The sequence below is a fragment of the Pseudonaja textilis genome, chromosome 10, assembly GCF_049901715.1.
Source record: "Pseudonaja textilis isolate UNSWEBS1 chromosome 10, rPseTex1.2, whole genome shotgun sequence".
NCBI classification, from domain to species: domain Eukaryota; kingdom Metazoa; phylum Chordata; class Lepidosauria; order Squamata; family Elapidae; genus Pseudonaja; species Pseudonaja textilis.
Window position 1 is genome coordinate 5106034 of NC_141999.1, and position 20436 is coordinate 5126469.

Consider the following 20436-nt stretch of genomic DNA (forward strand, 5'->3'; position numbering starts at 1 on the left):
GTTATTACTACTGCAGAAGAACGAACGGGAAAGGTCCCTGTGCCTGTCGGGCATGGGAGAAGCGGTCATCGCTACGAACTGGGACAGATTGTATCTTCTGCGTTCTCCTTAGTTTAGTTTAGTTTACTTTATTGTCATTGCACCTCCTACAACGAAATCAAACACCATCTTCAGTGCATGTCATGACCATGACCATGAAAATAAACACAAACACACATCCTTCACACTCCACACATTGAATTGAAAACCCCCAAAACCGCACCAACCCTGCACTATGCAGTAGAATTCAAAAGAGCTCCTGCCCTGGGATAGAAGCTTTTTTTCAGCCTATTTGTCCTTGTTTTTATTGTCCTGTACTGTCTGCCAGATGGTAATAGTTCAAAAAAAGGGTTCCCAGGATGAGATGGATCTTTGAGAATGTTTTGAACTTTCTTAAGGCAGCGGGAGCTATAAAGCTCTTCCAAAGAGGGGAGAGGGCAACCCATGATCCTCTGGGCAATGACGTTAACCCTCTGGAGTGCTTTGCTATCTGCCCCTGTGCAATTGGCAAACCATACAGAGGTGCAGTATGTTAAAATGGTCTCTGTGGTGCAGCGGTAGAAGGTCACCAGCAGTTTTTCATTCAGTTGCTGTTTTTTGAGAAGTCTCAGGTAGTATAATCTCTGCTGGGCCCTTTTGACCAGTGCTACAATGTGAGCACCCCATGTCATGTCCTCTTTTATGGTAACACCCAGAAACTTAAAACTGTCCACTTGCTTCACTCGGTCTCCATTGATAAGCAAGGGCTGGATGTCTGATCTGTTCCTTCTATAGTCCACTATAAGCTCATTGGTGTTGAGGACCAAGTTATTGTCTCCACACCGTGAAAGTAACCATTGGTCCACCTCATCTCAGTAGGCAGACTCATCCCCTCCGGAGATGAGTCCCACCACTGTTGTATCGTCTGCAAATTTAGTAATAGTATTACTAGTGGGAGTGGGAATGCAGTCATGCACATAAAGAGTGTAGAGTAAGGGACCCAACACGCAACCCTGTGGTGTACCAGTGTTAAGAATAAGGGCTGAAGAGGTATGATGACCTAATCTGACCCTCTGTGAGCGGCCAGACAGGAAATCCATAATCCAAAGGCAGACTGAATTAGAAAATCCAAGGTCCAGAAGTTTAGACACTAGTCTATGTGGAAGAATTGTATTAAGGGCAGAACTCAAATCTACAAAAAGCATCCTCATATAGCCCCCTCCCCCCCCCAGCTGTTCTAGATGTTCTCATCTTCTCCTTGCTGATGATGGCAGATGAAAAAAAAACAAAACAGGTCTCTCAGGTGGTGGCAGATCAGGTTTGGGACTTTGAAGCTGAAGCCTGCATCTGCTCAAGAAATAAATCTTTGTCCCAAAGGTGCTTTTTTTCCCCCCAAGAGGCAATTGAATTTTCTGGTTTTTCTTTGAAGAGGTTTCACTTCTTATCCAAAAAGCTTCTTCCGCTCTGACTGGATGGTGGAGAATGGAAGGATTTATATACCTTGCAGACAGATGGCTATTTGCATAATTTTAGAGAATCACTGAGGCCCCTCTGTGTCCTCAGGGTTACCTGACTGGTGCAAGTGGTGTGGAGCCTTCTTGGAACTGCTGAAAGGACCGTGTTGTAGATTGGGGATAGATGCATGTTCAGCTTTGACATACATGGCCTCTTTGACCTCTCTTTCAAACCAGTGGTGGACTGTGCTGTCTTCAAAAGGATGGCTTTTGTCTTTTAAATGCAGATGGGCTGCTCAATCTTGTCCTGATGGGTTTGTTCTCCTATATTGTTTATGAAGTGGGTTGGGTTTTTTTTTTTTTTGTTTATCTTGTCTACAACACAGTTCTTTCAGCAGTTCCAAGAAAGCTCCATACCCTTTTTCACATCTTCAAAAAAACCAACAACAACGGTTGCCTCTTTAAAAAAAAGCACCTTTGGGACAACCATGACCTGGATGACTGAGAATCTCCATAGACAAACAAGTCTATTGGAAATTGGAAGTTGAATCAAAGTCTTGTTTTGTGGCTCCCGCATATCAATTTTCTCTTTTCTCTTGTGATGATGCAGGGCCAATTGGGACTTCCAGGACCACCGGGGCTCCCAGTAAGTGTCTGCTTTTCTTTACACGTGCTGGAAAAGAAAATACCTCCGTTGTAAACAGTAATGACAGATAACTATAATGCAGCTGGGAGAGACCATGGTTTTCCAATCATGGCTTGAGTTTTGATCTAGCCAGGGCTTCCCTAGCCAGGATTTGAATAAGCCAAAACCAAGCCTTTGCTTATGATATTAGATTGTTAACAATACATCCTACAAGAATGCAAATTTCTTGGAACCTGGAGAGAATTAGAATTTTCTGATTCATTTGGCAACAGGATCTCAGAATGGAGTGCTAGGTTTTGCTCAAACGCCTTTTGGCCTCAGAATGTTCCAATGGAGAACCAGAATTGAACCCTAAATGTCTACACAATTCGCATTTAACACAGCGCCACTGGGTCCAATTCACATCCACCAGGTATTCTTAAAAAATTAAGTCATGAGTGACTTCAGCCAAGGAATTAATTTCTCTCCTGTCATAAGAGTGTTTCACGATAGGTCATGCTTAGCATGGTGATAATTTTGTGGGAATTTCTTGAATATGTTCTCAAATGTTATGTTTGCCCTGGAAAAATTACAATCCCACTAATTCAGTCAATTCTGATTGGAGAAAAGCAAGACGTTTTCTAACTCTTAGAAATTTTGGTGCCGGTGTTACAGTGCTTAAGTTTCCAGCAGTTGACCTGCATTGAAAAAGGACATTGTATCTGTCTGTTTCAGGGACCCGGATTTCCAGGGACTCCCGTAAGTGTGACTTGTGACATGTTGGGTTACCCTGTGTGGTAGGTAGTGTGCTTGATGACAATAAAGAAGAAATTTGCTTGGTTCTCATTTAAATGCAAAGTCATCGGATACTCCTGATGTATCTGGAGTCCATTCATTTGATGATCATTTGAAATTACAATGGTGCTGGACAATGTGGCTTGTTATCAGTCCTCGACTGTCACAGCATCCCCATGGTCACCTGATTACGTGAACCAGGCCCTTGGCAACTAGAATGCATTTGTGACCATTGCCGGGTCCCGGGGTCCCTTAATCACCATTTGTGACCTTCCCAGCAGGCTTCCGACAAGCAAAGCCAGTGTGGGAAGCTGGACTTGCTTAACGACCGCATGATTTGCTTAACAATTGTGGCAAAAAAGGGTCATAAAATCAGGCACGACTCACTTAAAACTGCTTTGGTTAGTAATGGAAATTCTGAATCCAATTGTGGCCATAAGTCAAGGACTATCAGTATTCAGAGCCAGAAATTGAATAAGGATACGTAATCCAATCAACGCAGCAAGTAAAGGTGGTCTTCAATTGAGCCCAACATTTCTTTTGCTGAATGAGACATTCGTTAAGTGAGTTTCCCCTCGTTTTATGACCTTTCTTATCACACTTGTTAAGTGAATCACACTTGTTAAGTTAGTAACATGGTTGTTAAGTGAATCCCCACTGACTTTGCTTGTCAGAAGGTGGCAAAAGATGATCACATGACCCCAGGACACTGCAACGGTCATAAATATGAGTCAATTGCCAAGCATCTGAATTTTGATTGTGTGATCATGGGGATGCTGCAATAGTCATAACTGTGAAAAATGTCGCTTTTGTTCAGTGCCCATTGTAAATTTGAACTGTCACTAAGTGAACTGTTGTAAGTCAACAACCACCTGCAGTTAAACAGATCTGATGCATGGATTAATTTGGCGTCCTGGCGCAGGTACAATCCTTATTTTTTTCCAACTGGAATATGTTGTTTTGAAATCAAAGCAAGGGAGATTTGCAAGTCTGCGTGCAAAGAAACAGTGGGAGGAGAAGTGCTTTCTTTGCTGCCTGAGATTTTAGGCAGCTTATTAGTCATACTGACAATCTGATTCAGCATCAGAGAATTTGGTATGTGCTGCTAAATGCCCAGGACTTTGCTGACCCAAGCAGAATTCGGTGCTCTTGGATGGTGATCAGAAACTGAAGTAGCAAACTAGGTGATCTTCCCTGTACAAAAGGAGCACATGATGATATTTTTAAAACATACTTTCCAATTTTAAAAGAAGTTAATAGGAGGTCAGCAAAACCGGCAGTCTTAACAAAGTCTTTTATTTTAAAAAAATAATTACTACCAACCTGCCTTCAATCAAGGACCTGTATACTGCATGAGTCAAAAAGAGGGCTGTGAAAATATTTAGAGACCCCTCACATCCGGGACATCAACTGTTTCAACTCCTTCCCTCAAAATGATGCTATAGAGCACCGCACACCAAAATAACTAGACACAAGGACAGTTTTTTCCCGAATGCCATCACTCTGCTAAACAAATAATTCCCTCAACATGTTCAACTATTACAAAGTCTGCATTACTATTACTATTAATCTTCTCATCACTCCTTATCACCCATCCCCTCCCACTTGTGACTGTATGACTGTAACTTTATTGCTTGTATCCTTATGATTTATATTGACTGTTTCCTAGTATGATTTGATTGTTGATTGTACCCTATGACTATTATTAAGTTTTGTACCTGATGATTCTTGACTCTTGACAAATGTGTCTTTTCTTTTATGTACAATGAGAGCATTTGCACCAAGACAAATTCCTTGTGTGTTCTATTCTATTCTATTCTATTCTATTCTATTCTATTCTATTCTATTCTATTCTATTCTATTCTATTCTATTCTCAACCACGCTTTTTGGCACCACTGCAGGTAGTCCTTGGCTTTCGATTGTAATGGAGCCTGCCCATTACGGTCATAAGATGCAAAGCGTGACTGACTCAACTTCACGATTTTTTCTTGTGGTGGTCATTTGGTTGTTAAGTAAATCTGCAATTGTTAATTGAATGCAACAGTCGTTAAGCAAACGCACTGTATAAAAAACTGTACAGCGCTGTATATTTGCCGAAAAACTGAAGTAAACATGGCAAAAACATTGTATACTGCAGCCAAGTGACTGCTGGATGCTACCAACGGCCATAAAGATGGGCTGGTTGCTGAGCCCCCCAAAATGCAATCACATGGGAGGGGGGAACGACTATTAGAACTGAAGAACCAGGTTGTAAGTACCTATTGGTGTCTCAAGTCAAGGACTATCTGTAAAAATATATTCTTGGAATGATAAATTGCTGTTTTATGATGGGCTGTACCCATGCTGTAAATAAGCAAGTCCCCCAAGGATGGATGTCAGCAAGGGGGCGAGTGGCAAAGCTTATACCATGACACTAATTCTCCCTGTCCTTAGAATCATAGAGCTGGAAGGGACCCTTATACGGTCCCAGTCAAGTGATTGTCCAGCCTACACCCTGCAAGGATGTTAGGGCGGGATCAAAATTTGCATAATGAAATCACAACATGGCTTTTGCCATACTTCTCCCATGGCAGCCATCGTGTGGATATATTTGCCATCCCTGTTATAGATATGCATTATCCTAATGCAAGATTGGTTTTGAAGGATCATTGCTGAACAACATGGGATCTGTCTGGCATGCAGAAGTTTGCAGCATCAGTTCCTACCTCTCCAGGTAGGACCAAGAAAAATACCATGCTGAAACCCTCAAGAGTTACTAGGCTAAGTAAAATGAAGCTCTGATATGATATAAGGCAGCTTTCAGTCTTCCTATCAGCCAGAAGAAGAGCCATCTAGTCTTCATTTTGGAGAACTTCCAATATTTGTCTTTCATACTTCAAGCAAGCAACCCTTTTCTGCAAAGGAAAAAGTCCAGCTCAGCCTGCATGGTGAAATAAATCCTCCTTCATGTCCTTCACTCTCTTATTCTTTCATCTAGAATGCATACAGTAAAAATGTCCCCCCCCTTCCCTTTTTTCATGTCTCAGGGCCCCCCAGGTCACATTGGACTTCCTGGAGAAATGGGACCATTGGGACTTAAGGTAAGGATTTAGTTGAGATGTATACCTATTCCTTGGGGTAATTGAGTTGTCTAAAAGTGTTCTGGAATCAGTTCCTGGGTACATATTGCAAAATGATGATATGATGAGGGTCCTTATAGGAAACAAGATAGAAAGATGGATATAGGGTGGATGGATAGATACAATATTGGATTGGATGGATGCGTATGATATTGGCTGAATGGAGAGATAGAGGGATGGAATATTGGGTGGATGGATGGGTGAAAGAATACACTGTATATTGGATGGATTGAACAATGGATAGATGAAAGAATTGAGGGATGCATAGATTCGATGTTGAATGGATGGATGGCGGCCATTCAGACATTTCTCTGGAGCTCTTCCTTGGACAGAATGTTCCAGGCACAAAAGCAAAGTTTTCCAGAATGAGAGAACAAACAAGGTTCACTTCTTCCAATGTCCCAAGTCTTTTAGCCATGAAATTTAAAGTTGGTCTCAAGATGGACATGGGTCAGCCTGAATGTCTTATTCCATGGTGGATGTTGCCCGTACTCAATTATATTAAACAGAGGTAACAGTAATGATGGCTAATGTACTTCATTCCAGATCTGGAAGTAGATTTACTTGCTTTTTATCTGTAGACAAGATACATTGCGTCTTGAGATATGTATCAGGATATTTGTAGCAATTGTCCAGAAAATACTATAAATAAAAAAAAAGCTGATACAAAAATGTATTTTAGAGGCAACATATATATGTAAACCTACATATAGCTAGGTCTTATATATATAGTTACTGCCACCATATGGCTGAGGATAATTGCATCTTTTGAGACTAACTCAACAAATAAGGAGAGAGAGAATGAAAGATTCGGAAAGAGACCCAATTAGAAATTAAAAAATAAAAGCTACCTAATCTCTCCCTCTTTCTTTTCCTAGGATCAGGACTGTGCATGCTAAATGAGTTAAATTAAATTAGATAATGCAAATCTTGCGTTCGGAATAGGTTGGTTCTACATCCTGCATAATTTACATCCTCATATCAGTATTCTGAAAATAAATATTGCACAAGTTATTCTGTTGTATTTTAAAATAAACCATTGAACAAAACTTTGTTCTACTTTGGGCAGAAGGAGGCAAAAGTAAAGTAGAATAGAAGACCAGTCTTAGAAATCATTCTTTTCCCACTCTAAATGGCCTAATATTTCCATTTTCCCTTGGTTTTTTTTTTAATCTCTTCATTCTCTGCTCTCCTGGTTGCCTCCTTGGCTATCTGCTTCATAGCTCAGGTGGCAATAGGAGAGCCATCCTAAGCAGCGTGTCTCAACCTTGGCAACCTGAAGATGGGTGGACTTCGACTTTCCTTTGCCAAGGTTGAAAAACGATGATTCTAAGAATTGTGGATATTACTCCTGGTGCCCATTCTTAACGATTGTGGATGCCCACAATGGAAGTCTTGCTGGAGTAGTTGTGAGCAGTAGCTTGTCTTTTGGACTTTCCTGCTGGAATGATTTTCTAATTCCTCTTGTGTTTTTTAGGGGGAACGTGGACCAGATGGACCACAAGGACCTCCAGGACCACCCGGAAAGCCAGTAAGTCCTCTCCAGGCTCCAAAAACTAAGAAAGACACAGTGAAATGGCTCTTATTTTATTGTTCCTCACCCATAGCCAGAATCTTGATAAACTCAAGCATGCTAACACCCCCTAAAGGCATATAGTTTGGGAACTATTAGGGAGGAGCCAACTTCACCCTCTTTCTCTCACACAAGCTATCTGAATTGAGCTGTTTCTTGCTTCTCTGGCATACAGCCTCTCTCTCCTGGGAATCCAGACTACATTCCATCACAGCTCTGTTGCTACTGATTTGGGTGCTCTACCTAGTAGTATGAGGGTGAGTCATTTATAGATTTGAGAGTAACATCTAGTGAACAATTAAATATCAACACCCATCATATATCCGAGAACTGAATTTACGTTTTGATCACAGATCTCATTCTTATTTCTGATCCAGCCTATCAAATGGGTTACCAATTGATGTGCGTATCCTTCAGTTACATTTAATGGGGAGGCTTTCACCATTAAATGACTGTGCCTCAGGGGTGGGATTCCTCTTTTCTATTTCTCCTATTTTCCATTGCCACTCCCTGCATCGTTTTCCTTATCAGAAAAAAAAACATTAAGAGAAAAAGATGGATCAATTTAATGGTGCCTTTTGATCGGAAGTGCTAAAAGCCTTCAGTCTGGATAAAAAACTTTTCTTTCAGTTAAAAATGAAAAGTAACCTTCCCCCTCCTTTTTTTTTTTTTTTTGCAAGTGAGAAAATGTTTTGCATTTTTGACGGCTTTATGCTTTCTTATATTTTTCAAGGGCCCAATTGGTCGTATCCAAGGAGTCGAGGGCAGTGCTGATTTCGTGGTAAGAAGGACTGCATTTAATTCCCATTTCAAAACAAAGCCATTCACATTCACATTTTAATAGAAGGAAAATTAAAGTGTTGCAGGAAAGGGAGTGAGTGCAACCAGAGTTGCAAGTTTCTTTTTAATATAGCCATTCTCAATACAAATAGTTTCAACCCTTATGTAGAGTTGATTTCCTGGCCTTGTCTACTCTGGGGTGTCAAAATCGGTCTTTCCTGTTTAATTGTGCCGTATCTCCTCCCCCTTATTATATTTCTGTGAATTAGAGAGGTGCCTGTTTAAGCCTCTTTGGTATATTTCCTGTTTATTGTGACTTAAATATGTGTCATCCTTCCTCACTTTGGTATATGGATCTCACAGTATATATTTCCTGTTGCCTTCCTTAGCTCTCCAAAATAGGTGGCTAGGTTAGTTAGACTTGTAGTCTAACCCAACTTTTGGGTATCCTTTGGGTTCTTCTGGTCCAATACTCTTTCCCTTCTCCGTAACATAAAGCCAGTGAATTTCCTAATCACCCAGAATGGTATCTGTATAAGATTCCCACAATTTCATCTTAGTTGAATATCTTAGGCAACCAAGCCATTGATGTTTTGGAGGGCTGGCTAGCTTTTATTACCAGCTTTTCTTTTCCTTTCCTTTCCCTCTCTCCTTTTTTTCCTCTGTCTCTCCCTCTCTCCCTCCCTCCCTCTCTTTCCTTCCTTCTTCCACTATTCCTCCTCAGCCACTTTTCCTCCTCCCTTCTCTCACCTTCTTTCCCCCAATCCCTTCTATTTCTCTTATCCCTCCCTCCCTATTTCTATAGCCACCTAACTCAACCAAGTGACTCTTATTGCTATCCAAATTGCTACTTAGATGAAAGATATCTCAGATTATTTTCTCTTCCCCCCTCCCCTTTTCCCTTCATGGCCTGCAGTGTCCAACCAACTGCCCACCTGGACTGAAGGGACCACCAGGTTTACAGGGGTTGAAGGTAAGGATTTCTCTGCTCCGTGATCTGTGGATGTTGCTTTGTTAGCGATAATTGCCATACAGACTTTAGTATCGTGAAGGGTTTCTCCAGTTTAAGCACCCATGGATGTCACATTGGTTAATCTTCATTAGCTCCCACCCCTAATTGTGACTCTTGAACAAAAGAAATATTAATCTGTATTACTGAAACTGCCAGTAATATAGATTAATATTTCTTGCTGTTTAAGAGTTATCAGAAAAAGCCTGGCTATATCATGTTGGAAACAAGCAAGGGACATTGGCTAATTTTATTAGTACCGTATTGTTTAGATCAAATATTTTTATTTGATGTAAATATTTTTACTGCCGGTTCTGTGGGCGTGGCTTGGTGGGCATGGCCATGTGACTGGATGGGTGTGGCTTTTTTTGCAGCACCCCTCCCCCCTGCTCCATTTTTTTTTTTTTGCCTCCTGGGCCTCCATGAAGCCTCCTGGGCGAAGGAGTAAGACAGTGAGGGGGATCCCGGAACAGCTGATCATCGGAACAGCTGATCGTCAGGAGAAAAAAAAAAGAAATACTGGTTTGACTGAATCAGGCTGAACTGGTAGAATACCACCACTGCTCTAGATAGACAGATAGACGGACAAAGAGATGATTTTTTTTTTTAATTGAAACTTTTAAATAAGATAAAAACTAATGCAAACTAATATAACACAAGGGGAAAAAAAGGAAATTAAAGAAAAGGCAAAATATGCAAGATAAGAAAAAATTGAGATAGATAGGGAAAGAAGGAAAGGAAAAAATGAGTGGGGGGGGGGAGATAAAAAACATTAAAAAGTGGCTTGCGATATTTTCCGTCTATATATATAAAAGTGAAAGACCCCTCATGCATCGTCACAAAATCTCCAGAACCAAAAAGCCTACAAACTTGAACTTTGGCACCTATGTTCCTGTTGGCTTCTAGGTGCTCACTAAGAAAGGATTTTTCAAAATGACCATCAGAGCATTAGTATTTCGTATGTTACGCTCTGATGCTAAGGAGTTCTAGTATTCCCCCTCCCCACCTGAAAAGAAATCTCTTCCAAAGGCAAAGCACAAGCAGAGGAGAGGAGTTTCAATTTCAGTTTCACAGCACCAAGCAGCTTTAGTACGAAAAGTTGAGCTAAGCCACGCCCAGGCTCCTTGCTGTCTCCTTGCTCACACAGCAAATACTGTTTCACTTTCCAAACAGCCCTCAACTCTCTCACAGACGCTAGCCAAATGAATACCAGTGGATGCTGGTAGGCAGAGGCAGAATATTTCCCCCTTATTTTCCTCCCCAAAAATTAAGCCCGACCACATAGTTTTGTAGCAAAGCACGGGTATTGAGCTAGTAGCAGTTATAAGAAGAAATATATTTTAACCTCTCTCTCTAAAGTTACATTATGACTCTCTTCTTTCTCTTGTCTCATTATCGAAACCATAAATCATTTTCCACTTTTACGCAAAATGTCCATAAGAGGCTTCCAGTCACCAGTAAATATAGATAATATCTTCTCTTTAATCCAAAAAGTCAAGGTTAATTTTATTAGTATTGTATTGTGTGCAGAAGATAAAAACTGAGTGACAGAACTTTCTCATTTTCCTATAACTCTTTCTATCCTCTTTCGCTATTACTAGCTAAAGGTCAGTTTCCATTCTGATTAAAGGGGCTCTGTCTAGCTTTACTTTTGTATTTTTATTTGTTTATATATTTTTTATTTCTTTATCTGTTTCTATATCACATTTATAAACTGCCAGTCTCCCTCAAAGAGCACCTCTGGGCAGTGTGCAGTAGGCATAAAAATAAAAGCTATATATAAACATTATACTAGATGGCCGTTAAAACAAGTAAAGTTAATCCCCAATTTATGACCAAATTGAGCCCCAAATTTATGTTGTTAAGTGAGAAATTTGTTAAGTGAGTGAGTTTTGCCCCATTTTATAACATTTCTTAAGTGAATCACTGCAATTGTTCCATCAGTGACATGACTGCTAAGTGGAATTTGGTTTCCCCATTGTTGGACATTTGCAGAAGGGGATGATGTGACCTTGGGACACAGCAGCTGTCATAAATGTCAATCACGTGGCATCATAGGGATGCTACCACGGTCATACCTGTGAAAACTGATCATAAGTCCCTTTTTTCAGTGCCGTTGTAACTTAGAATGGTCACTATATGAACTGTTGCAAGTCAAGGACTACCTGTTTGAAATAATTTTTAAAAGTCGGGGGAGGCCTGCAAGCAGCTCCACAGCTGATCCCCAAGTGAGTCGACAGAGGTAGGTCTTCAGGCTTTTCCAAATGGCCAGGAGAGCGGGGGGGGGGGGGGATGCTTTCATTGACGAGATCTGCAGCCTACTCTCCCTGCCAGATCCAGTGGAAGGGCTTGATAATAATGGAGCAAAGACCGATCCATAGGCAACCTGACCCCAGGACATGTAGGGCTTTATTTAAACAGAGTAACAGAGTTGGAAGGGACATTGGAGGTCTTCTAGTCGGGCAGGAAACCCTACACCACTTCAGACAAATGGTTCTCCGATCCCTTCTTTAAAAAAATTCCAGTTTTGGAGCACCCCTAACTTTTGGAAGCAGGCTGTTCCACGGATTAATTAATTCCTGACTGTCAGGAATTAATTCCTCCTTAGTTCTAGGTTGCTTCTCTCCTTGATTATCCATCCATTGCTTCTTGTCCTGCCCTGAGGGGCTTTGGAGAATAGCTTGGCTCCCTCTTCTTTGTGGCAGCCCCTCAAATACTGGAACGCTGCTATCATGTCTCCCCTGGTCCTTCTTCTCACTAGACTAGGCATATTCAACTCCTGCACAACTAACACCTCAGAAGGGAACCAGCACCCAGCACAGCTTGAGCTTTCCACGCACCTTTGATGATTTCTGGCCCCGAGGAACCAGTCTCAATGTGCTGGAGGGTCTTGTTTGAGTCATTTTCTCAGGTCATAATTCTGGCCCACACTCAGATTTCTTTTATCTGACTGTTGTCTTGGTTGTGTCTCTTCCTTCTGTTCCTCGAGGTTATTCTTTCTTCCCATTACAAACCGTTGTCTGACATTTGTTTTGAAAGTTTGATTCGCTTTCTTTTTAGGGACACAGAGGCCGTCCAGGAGCCCCTGGAGAGGCTGGAAGACAAGGCCGGCTGGTGAGAATGGAGATGCTTCACCCTCTCTTCATTTTTCTCTTTAACTGATTGAACATTAGCTATGGTAGATTAAAGGGCTCTGTTCTGATCCTGTACTGTTTTCTCACAGCTCTTGGGAGACCGTAGCTATCAAATTCCATCCCAAACTTCATTGCCAACCAAGCTGGTGGATGAGCATATAAGAAAGGCTCATCCAAGCCAACCAGGTTTACCAGCCAAAGAACTCTCAGTCATGTAGCTCGGTGTTTCTCAGTCTTGACTAAAGATGTGTGGACTTCAATTCCCAGAATTCCCCAGCCAGCAATTCTGGGAATTGAAGTCCACATATCTTAAACTGGTCAAGGTTGAGAAGCACTAACATAGCCAGTTCTGTCTGCCTGTTAAACTTTGGGGGTACAGTGTATGTTAGCTTTCCTAAAACTGTTGCCCTCTGGGTACAGAGCAATTGGCACCCCCAAATTCATTGCCAACAAGACCACTGGGTCCATTTGACTGATCATTTGGAAGTGGTATAATTCTGAAAATGTGTAGGGCACCAGGAAGATTTTCCAACAGGGAAACCTAAATTGTGATTGTAGTTAACAGTTTAAACAACCAGTCAGGCTGATTTCTAAGTCTCTTGATTTAAAGCCCATGTCTAGATGTTTGTTCTTTCTATAGCTTTGATACTTGTTTTTTTTTTTTTACTTCCTAGGGTCCAAGAGGTGATGTGGGCCTGTCTGGAGAACAAGGCAGTCAGGGTTCTCCTGTAATGTATTTAATTATTTCTACTTCTTAATCTCATTCCCTTTGCTCCAGAGATTTTATTACTCTTGTGCTGTAGAACCTCCTGTGGCCTTATTCCTTTTTTCAGTCTCCCTCCAAGGTTGATAAGAAAAAACAAGAAATGGAAAAAGCTGGAAATGTATTATTTTATTTTCGGAGCCTGACAAGCAAGCATAATTATTCAACTTTCTGACAATTTCTAAGCTTCCATATCTGATCATGGTCATTACTTACAATTGAGGGCATCAGTTCTGTACATAACTAAATACCGAGAGCTCATAAATCCAAATAATATAATTTTTATCCCACCATATATCAGTATTTCTCAAGATTGGTAACTTTAATGTGTAGATTTCAACTCCCCATCCAGCCTGTTGATATTTTTTGATATTCCATCTCACAACAGGACAAATAGGGTCAAAGCAGGAGGGTCCATTCATGGGGAAAAGATTGGTGGAAGTCAAGACCAACCCATCGGAGTCCTCTCCTTCTTTATGCACACTGCACATTTTTAAATATGCCTTCAGTGACCTCTTCTGGATGATGATGGTTTGTGTGTTATGATCATCCCAATTTGCAGATTACATAATCCAGTTTTGGTTTATCTTTCTTTCCCAGGGCCCAGAAGGTCCCAGGGGGCATCCAGGAATGGCAGGACCAAAAGGGGAGATGGTAAGTGAATTAAACACTGGGGATTTGGGAGTTGATGTTACAATACCCCCATACTGGTTCCATGCGAGTTCTAGTCGTTCTTTAGGCCTGAAAGTCATGTGGGTGACTTTGGGCTTCTTGTTCTCTATCAGCTCAACTTACCTCGTATGTTGTTGTTGTGGAGAAAGAAGCAGCAGGAAAGAATATTAATAGCAGGGGTGGGATTCTACCAGTTCGCACCTATTCGCTAGAACCAGTTGTTAACTTTCTAAGCAGTTCGGAGAACTGGTTGTTAGAAGAAATTACTGGCCTAATCCTGTAAGAAAGGCTGGTGTTGCTTACAGAAACTGCCTCTCCGTTAACCCTTATTACATTCTTGGCAGGACTGGACTTCCTGTCTCAGGAACTTCTCTGGAGTTTTTTTCCCCCTCCTTTGCTGGTACTTTGCTTGTGTGGAGTGACCATTCAAAGTTACAATGGCACTGAAAAAAGTGACTTATGACCATTTTTCACACTTACGACTGTTGCCAGAATCTCTACTGTCATGAGAGGCCAGGCGAGGAGATACGTGCCTCGATGTGAGTGATATTGAACTGGCCACATCCAGCCAATAATATGACCACCAAGCCATGTCCACCCAGTCACATGACCACCAAGCCATGCCCACCAACTAAGCCACGCCCACAGAACCGATTGTTAAAAAATTTGAACCCTACCCCTGATTACTAGTGATAGTATTTCGACGTATATACTGCTTTACAGCCCTCTCTAAGCGGTTTTACAGAAGCAGTCGGTAGAAGCTTGTCAGAGGGAGATCCAACATCTGAGGAGAAACTTCTTGAAAGTAAGAACAATCAATCAGTGGAACAGCCTGCCTTCCAGAGCTGTGGATGGTCCATTGCTGGAGGTTTTCAAAGAGAGATTGTCCGGGATGGTATAAGGACTCCTGTCTTGTTCCAGAAGTTGAATTAGAAGGTCCCCAATGTCCCTTCCAGCAGTACGATTCCATGAGGATATTTTAAAAGATGCTAGGACTGAAACAATTAAATTGTCCTCATGAATTAGTTACAGCACCAGGGATCCCTCCTCCATCTGGAATTCGACTCACAAAGGGATTGCTTTTATTGAGCATGTTTTATAGCCATGTCCATCACTCTTTCCTCCTCCACCCCCAGAGCTCCTCAGTTTAAGAATCAGAAAGGGAAGGTTACAGATGAATGATGATTACATATCTAGGAGACACCGGGTGCCTGCTATGACCAAAAAGGGAAATAATTATCTGATTGGGGTTAGAGTTGGAAGTTTGTCATCTCACAGCTTACAAGAGGAAATAAGAAGAGATGCTACCTTTTAAGCAGCTCCTCTTCCAAGTCAATTAATTAAAGCTAATTAAAGTGCAGGCCAACCACAAGACATTCTAACATACAAAAGTTTGAGTGTACTGCTTTTCAGGCACACAGTCTCTCACATCTAGATTCTGTTTCTTGGATAGGGAGCACTAATATTCAAGAACACCCCTACTGTATTTAAGGGTCCCTCTTTGAGACCCTTGCCCGGGATGAGAAGGGGTATTAGAGATTGCAATTCAATGCAATAATAGTGATTATTTATTCATCTATTATTCATTGCTTGACTTCAAAGCATCTCTAGGCTTCTTTGCTTCCAATAACCCCTAAGCAACATGCAGAACAAAACAAGCTAAAACATCAGATGTAATAAATCAATTTCAGTAAAGCCACATAGAGAAAAAGGTACAGATTCCCTTGAGTCACGGTCAGCTGGTGGCTACAGGAACAGTTCCCTGCAGGATCCTCAGCAATAGTTTTTTAAACTTCCTGGTCTAGCTAACATCCCATTGGCTCCTACTCATTTCTTGTTCAAATATAGCTGGGTCCAGTCCTGCTTTAATTTCTGAGACCCGCAAAGGCCACCTATTGATTATCTACCAGGACATTGAGAAAACCATTCATGTAATAAATATGAATGAAAATGGATAAAAAGAATGAAACATGTCAGATCTAGGAGCAGTGTGAGTTAAGAGGGATATCTTGAAGAGACATTGAAAATATAACGGGGGCAAGAAGGGTTAGCATATGTCAGAGCCCAGAGGAAGTAACCAAAATAGATATCTAGTAGTAACTTACATATAAATGTCTTGTAAGATTGGTGCCATATTTAAAGTTTTGTTTGGTCTTAGTGGTTCAGCAGGCCTATAATGAAGGAAATAATCTTTCAGGTCACCTGACCCCAAGTTCCTTCCGATTTCATTATTTATTTATTTTTATTTATTTATTTATTTTTGTCAATTGCTTACAAGATAACAGGTATAAGTAAAAACATAGTTATGAATACATGGATACATATAAGAAAAATAAAAATAAATAAAAGAAACAATAGGACAGGGACGGTAGGCATGTTGGTACACTTATGCACACCCCCTACAGACCTCTTAGGAAAGGGGTGAGGTCAATAGTAGACAGTCTAAGGTTAAAGTTTTGGGGTTTGGGGAAGAAACCACAGAGTCAGGTAGAGTATTCCAGACACTGACCACTTTGTTGCTAAAGTCATATTTCCTGCAATCAAGGTTGGTGCAATTAACATTGAGTTGGTATCTATTGTTTGCTCTTGTGTTGTTATAGTTGAAGCTGAAGTATTCATTGACAGGTAGGACATTGCAATGTATGATTTTATATACTATACTTGAATTGTAGCGAAGGCGGCGTAGTTCTAGATTTTCTAGGTTTACAATTTCGAGTCTGGTGGCATAAGGTATTCTGCAACTAGTAGAGGAGTGGAGAACTCTTCTTGTGAAATATTTCTGGAATTTCTCAACTGTGTTAATATCAGATACCTAATGTGGGTTCCAGACTGATGAGCTGTGTTCGAGTATTGGTCTAGCAAATGTTTTGTATACTCTAGTTATTAGTGTAATATTACCAGAGAAAAAGCGACATAAGTTTAGGTTAACAACTCTTAATGCCTTTTGGGCTATGTAGTTACAGTGGGCTCTAGCACTTATATTCTTATTATATTCTTATTCTTATATTCTTATTAGAAGAGAATATTTCTAGCTCAGGATTGAACTGAGTTATCCTTGGTGCTTTCTAAGCTGGGTTATTTTCTTACAGCCATTTCATTACCCATGGAGGTAACATCATCAGTACTAATGAGTCTGGCATTTGTTTCCTGTTTATACTATAGACTATATACTGTTGTAATAGTAGCTTGAGCTTCCAGTGAAGGACTGACAGATGAAGCACTTACGATGTGACCTAGTTGGGTAATGGAAACTTCTGAAACAAAACAACCAAGTTCAGAGAGCATAAACGATCTCACCTTACTCTCCCCAAGTCCTGTTCTATGCAGGTGGTCAGTCTAGTTCCCCGAATCTCAGTAAAGGAAGCATAGTCTACTAGTAGCATCAAAATTTAGCATAGGGCTCTCAACAAATGTTGGGCATTATTTTCCATCATTCCCAGTCAACCATCTGGAGTTAACGAGAATTGAAGCCCTACACCTCAATCATGCTCCCTCCCCAGGTCTACTTGTTTTCCTTCTGTACAATTCCTCACATATTAAATCTTCTGAATCCAAATCAATTTTCACGATGGGACTTTTGTTTCCCAAGAGACAGGATTGATCTGGAGAGTAAGAATTGCAGCCTCTCTCTTCTTCAAATTATCTGAGCTTGGTTTTTTTTAGAAGCTTCCTGAATGATTTTGTGCCCATCACTTGCTCTCAGGTCCACTGAGTTCACCGGAGTAGATATGGAGTAGAAGACTCTGAGCCTTATGTGTTTAAATAAGGGCATGGTAAGATCCAGTTCATTCATCCATCAATTTCTATACTGCCCATCTCACCTAAGTGACTCTGGGAAGCAATTAACCAAGTCAGAAATAGAATTAAAAGGTAGGGTTATGGTATTAAAATTTAAAACAGTGGAGAGAACATACTTACAACATCAACATTCCCAGGGTTGCCTTAACACTCTTCAACCCCTGTGCCAGTTGGCAGAGCCACGGCTTGGCACTCTTTCTGAAGGTCAAAAGTATAGAGGCTCACCTCCCCTCTGGTGGTAAGGGAACAGTAACAGAATTGGAAGGGACCTTAGAAGTCATCTAGTCCAACCCCCTGCTGTCACAGAAAAGCTATACTATTTCTGATAAATGGCTGTCCAGTCTCTTCTTGAAAGCCTCAAAGAGATGGAGCGTTTTACAACTTCTGGAGGCAAGTTGTTCCACTGGTTAATTGTCCTTGTAGTTAGGAATTTTCTCCTTAGTTCTAAGTTCTTCTCTCCTTGCTTAGTTTGTTTCCTGTCCTGCTTAGAGGGGATGGGGAAGAAGACAAATTACACGAATTGCAACCGTTGTGTTTTAACAGCATAACTGTGTTGGAATCTGGCAACGGATTGCAAGAGGGAGGGGCCAAAGAGCTAAAGATCCTCCTTAAAGTCTGCAAGATTCTTACCTCTTGAGGAACAGCAAGAAAGAAGCTATACCGAACCACACATTGAGCTTAGTCTTGGTTTCTTGAGCCTGACAAAAAAGCAGATTTAGATCAAATTCTGACCAGCTTTTAGAGAAGATCCCTTCTGGATGGATGAGGTGCAGAGGAGTTGCCCATCCTCCTGGTTTGACACTGAGATTCAAGAGGGTGAGATTTCCCTTTTACTTTTTGTTTGTTTTCTTTTTTTAGGGTCCTCAAGGTTACAAAGGCATGACTGGGAGTATTGGAGCTGTTGGTCCCCCGGTAATTTCTTTCTCTTTTATGATCAAGTCTAATTTCTCATTAATTACCCAGCCTCATGGTGCTAGTCATGTTCAGGGAAGAGAACTGCCTCTCTGGTTTTCCTGGGTGAAATTATTTAGATAAGGAGGAAAAAAAATAGCAAGATGTGACATTTCCCTTGAAAGAAATGTGGTTTATGTTCATTTCCCTGCATTCTGCCTGGCTTGCTGTAAGGAGGTTGGCTGCCAGGAAGAACTGGATTCACAAGGGATGCTAAAAACAATTTTGGTGATTGGTTCAAACCTGTGATCCTTGGAAGTGGAAAGGGAAGGGAAGAGTGGAAAAGGGAAGGAAGGAGAGGGAGGAAGGAAGGAGGGAGGGAGGAATATGAATGGAAGAAAGGGGAGGGAGGGAAGGAAGTAAGTGGAGAGGAAGGAATCAATCAATCAATCAATCAACCCCTAATCCTTTCATGGTGGCATTTTGAATTTGGAGGCGATTCTGATCCTGAGAATTTCCACCCTAAAACACCCTTCTATACCCACAATAAAACCTGATGATCAACATTCATTACACCCTGTAAATGTGACTCTTAGAGAATATTGGATGCTTAAGCAATTTTAAGATTAAGGTAAGATTGGAGCAATGGATTTCTTGATCTGCAGCTCTCAATGTTACAGCACCCGAAATTAACTGGCTCTGTCTCCAGTGCTACCCAGGCCTTAGCCATACATTTTCTCTCACTTTCAGAATTTAAGAGTAATGAGGCTCCAGATGGCTTGCATTTTTCCTCACCTGGCAGCTTTTTCAGATGTGCTGGGATTATTCTATGCAGGCCCCAGGAACCCCAGTTCCTGCATCACACGAAGCCCCAAAGAACCCACCTGTGCTTAACATTAGCCCAGACTGGTGTGTTAAGTAAAGATAGTCACTGGTTTGCAATTTGCCCATTAATAGGCATAATTGAGTGGATACAGCCAAGATGGATTTGCTCAGGTTAACCCTGTTACATAGACAGTTCTATTCATGGTTTTCTCTGTAATCATGATTTAGGGTGAAGATGGCCCCAGGGGCCCCCCAGGACAAGTTGGAGAGAAGGGAGAAATTGTGAGTATTTTTTCCCCTGGAAGCATTGCATTAAATCTTTGAAAAGTAGAACGCCTTACAGAAAGCACCAGCGGTACCTTACAACAGGGGGTTCTTGAGTTGACCCCAAAAGGAGCTTATGACCCGGTTCTGAAGTTCTGATGCTCCACGTTCACATGAATGAACTTTGGGCACTCAGCAACATGGGCTGTGTAGGATGGTTTACAATGACTCACAGTCTTGGGGCTGCATTTTAGGACTGTTTTAAGAAAAAAAGCTGTACTTTTCCATTTTTGGCAAAACTCTGCCTACAGCAAACCATTGGTTCGCTTAATGACTGCTGTGTTCATTTAACAAACCACTGTGGCTGCTTTATGACTACCACATTTGTTTAACCACCAACTGCAAAAAAGGTCATAAAATTAGGTTACTCATGTGATAACTGTTCCGTCATACATTGCCTGTCAAGGATATATTTATATATATTTAATGCATATATTTCTTTAATGTATTTAATGCATTTGTGCCTTCTCCATTCTTGGGGAGAACTGAATAACTCCAACCACTGTGGATTAATATGTATTAATATATATATATTAAATGCACCAATTCTACTTCCTTCTCTTTTCAAGGAACTCGCAGGAGAGTATTTCTTGAATATTCAGATAAAGATCATCAGAGTTGGACGGGACCTTGTAGGTCATCTAATCCAATCCCC

At 41.1% G+C, this 20436-nt stretch overlaps 1 protein-coding gene across 1 annotated transcript in view; it reads left to right on the forward strand.

Moving 5' to 3' along the window:
* Positions 1 to 20436, forward strand: part of COL9A2 (collagen type IX alpha 2 chain) — a 53038-nt gene that overhangs the window by 8361 nt on the left and 24241 nt on the right. Inside the window, exons 6-16 of the mRNA XM_087939568.1 lie at positions 2083 to 2118; positions 2833 to 2856; positions 5920 to 5973; positions 7490 to 7543; positions 8319 to 8366; positions 9282 to 9338; positions 12435 to 12488; positions 13183 to 13236; positions 13872 to 13925; positions 18600 to 18653; positions 19686 to 19739. Coding sequence (XP_087795694.1) covers positions 2083 to 2118; positions 2833 to 2856; positions 5920 to 5973; positions 7490 to 7543; positions 8319 to 8366; positions 9282 to 9338; positions 12435 to 12488; positions 13183 to 13236; positions 13872 to 13925; positions 18600 to 18653; positions 19686 to 19739 — 543 coding nt within the window. The remainder of the gene's footprint in view (positions 1 to 2082; positions 2119 to 2832; positions 2857 to 5919; positions 5974 to 7489; positions 7544 to 8318; positions 8367 to 9281; positions 9339 to 12434; positions 12489 to 13182; positions 13237 to 13871; positions 13926 to 18599; positions 18654 to 19685; positions 19740 to 20436) is intronic.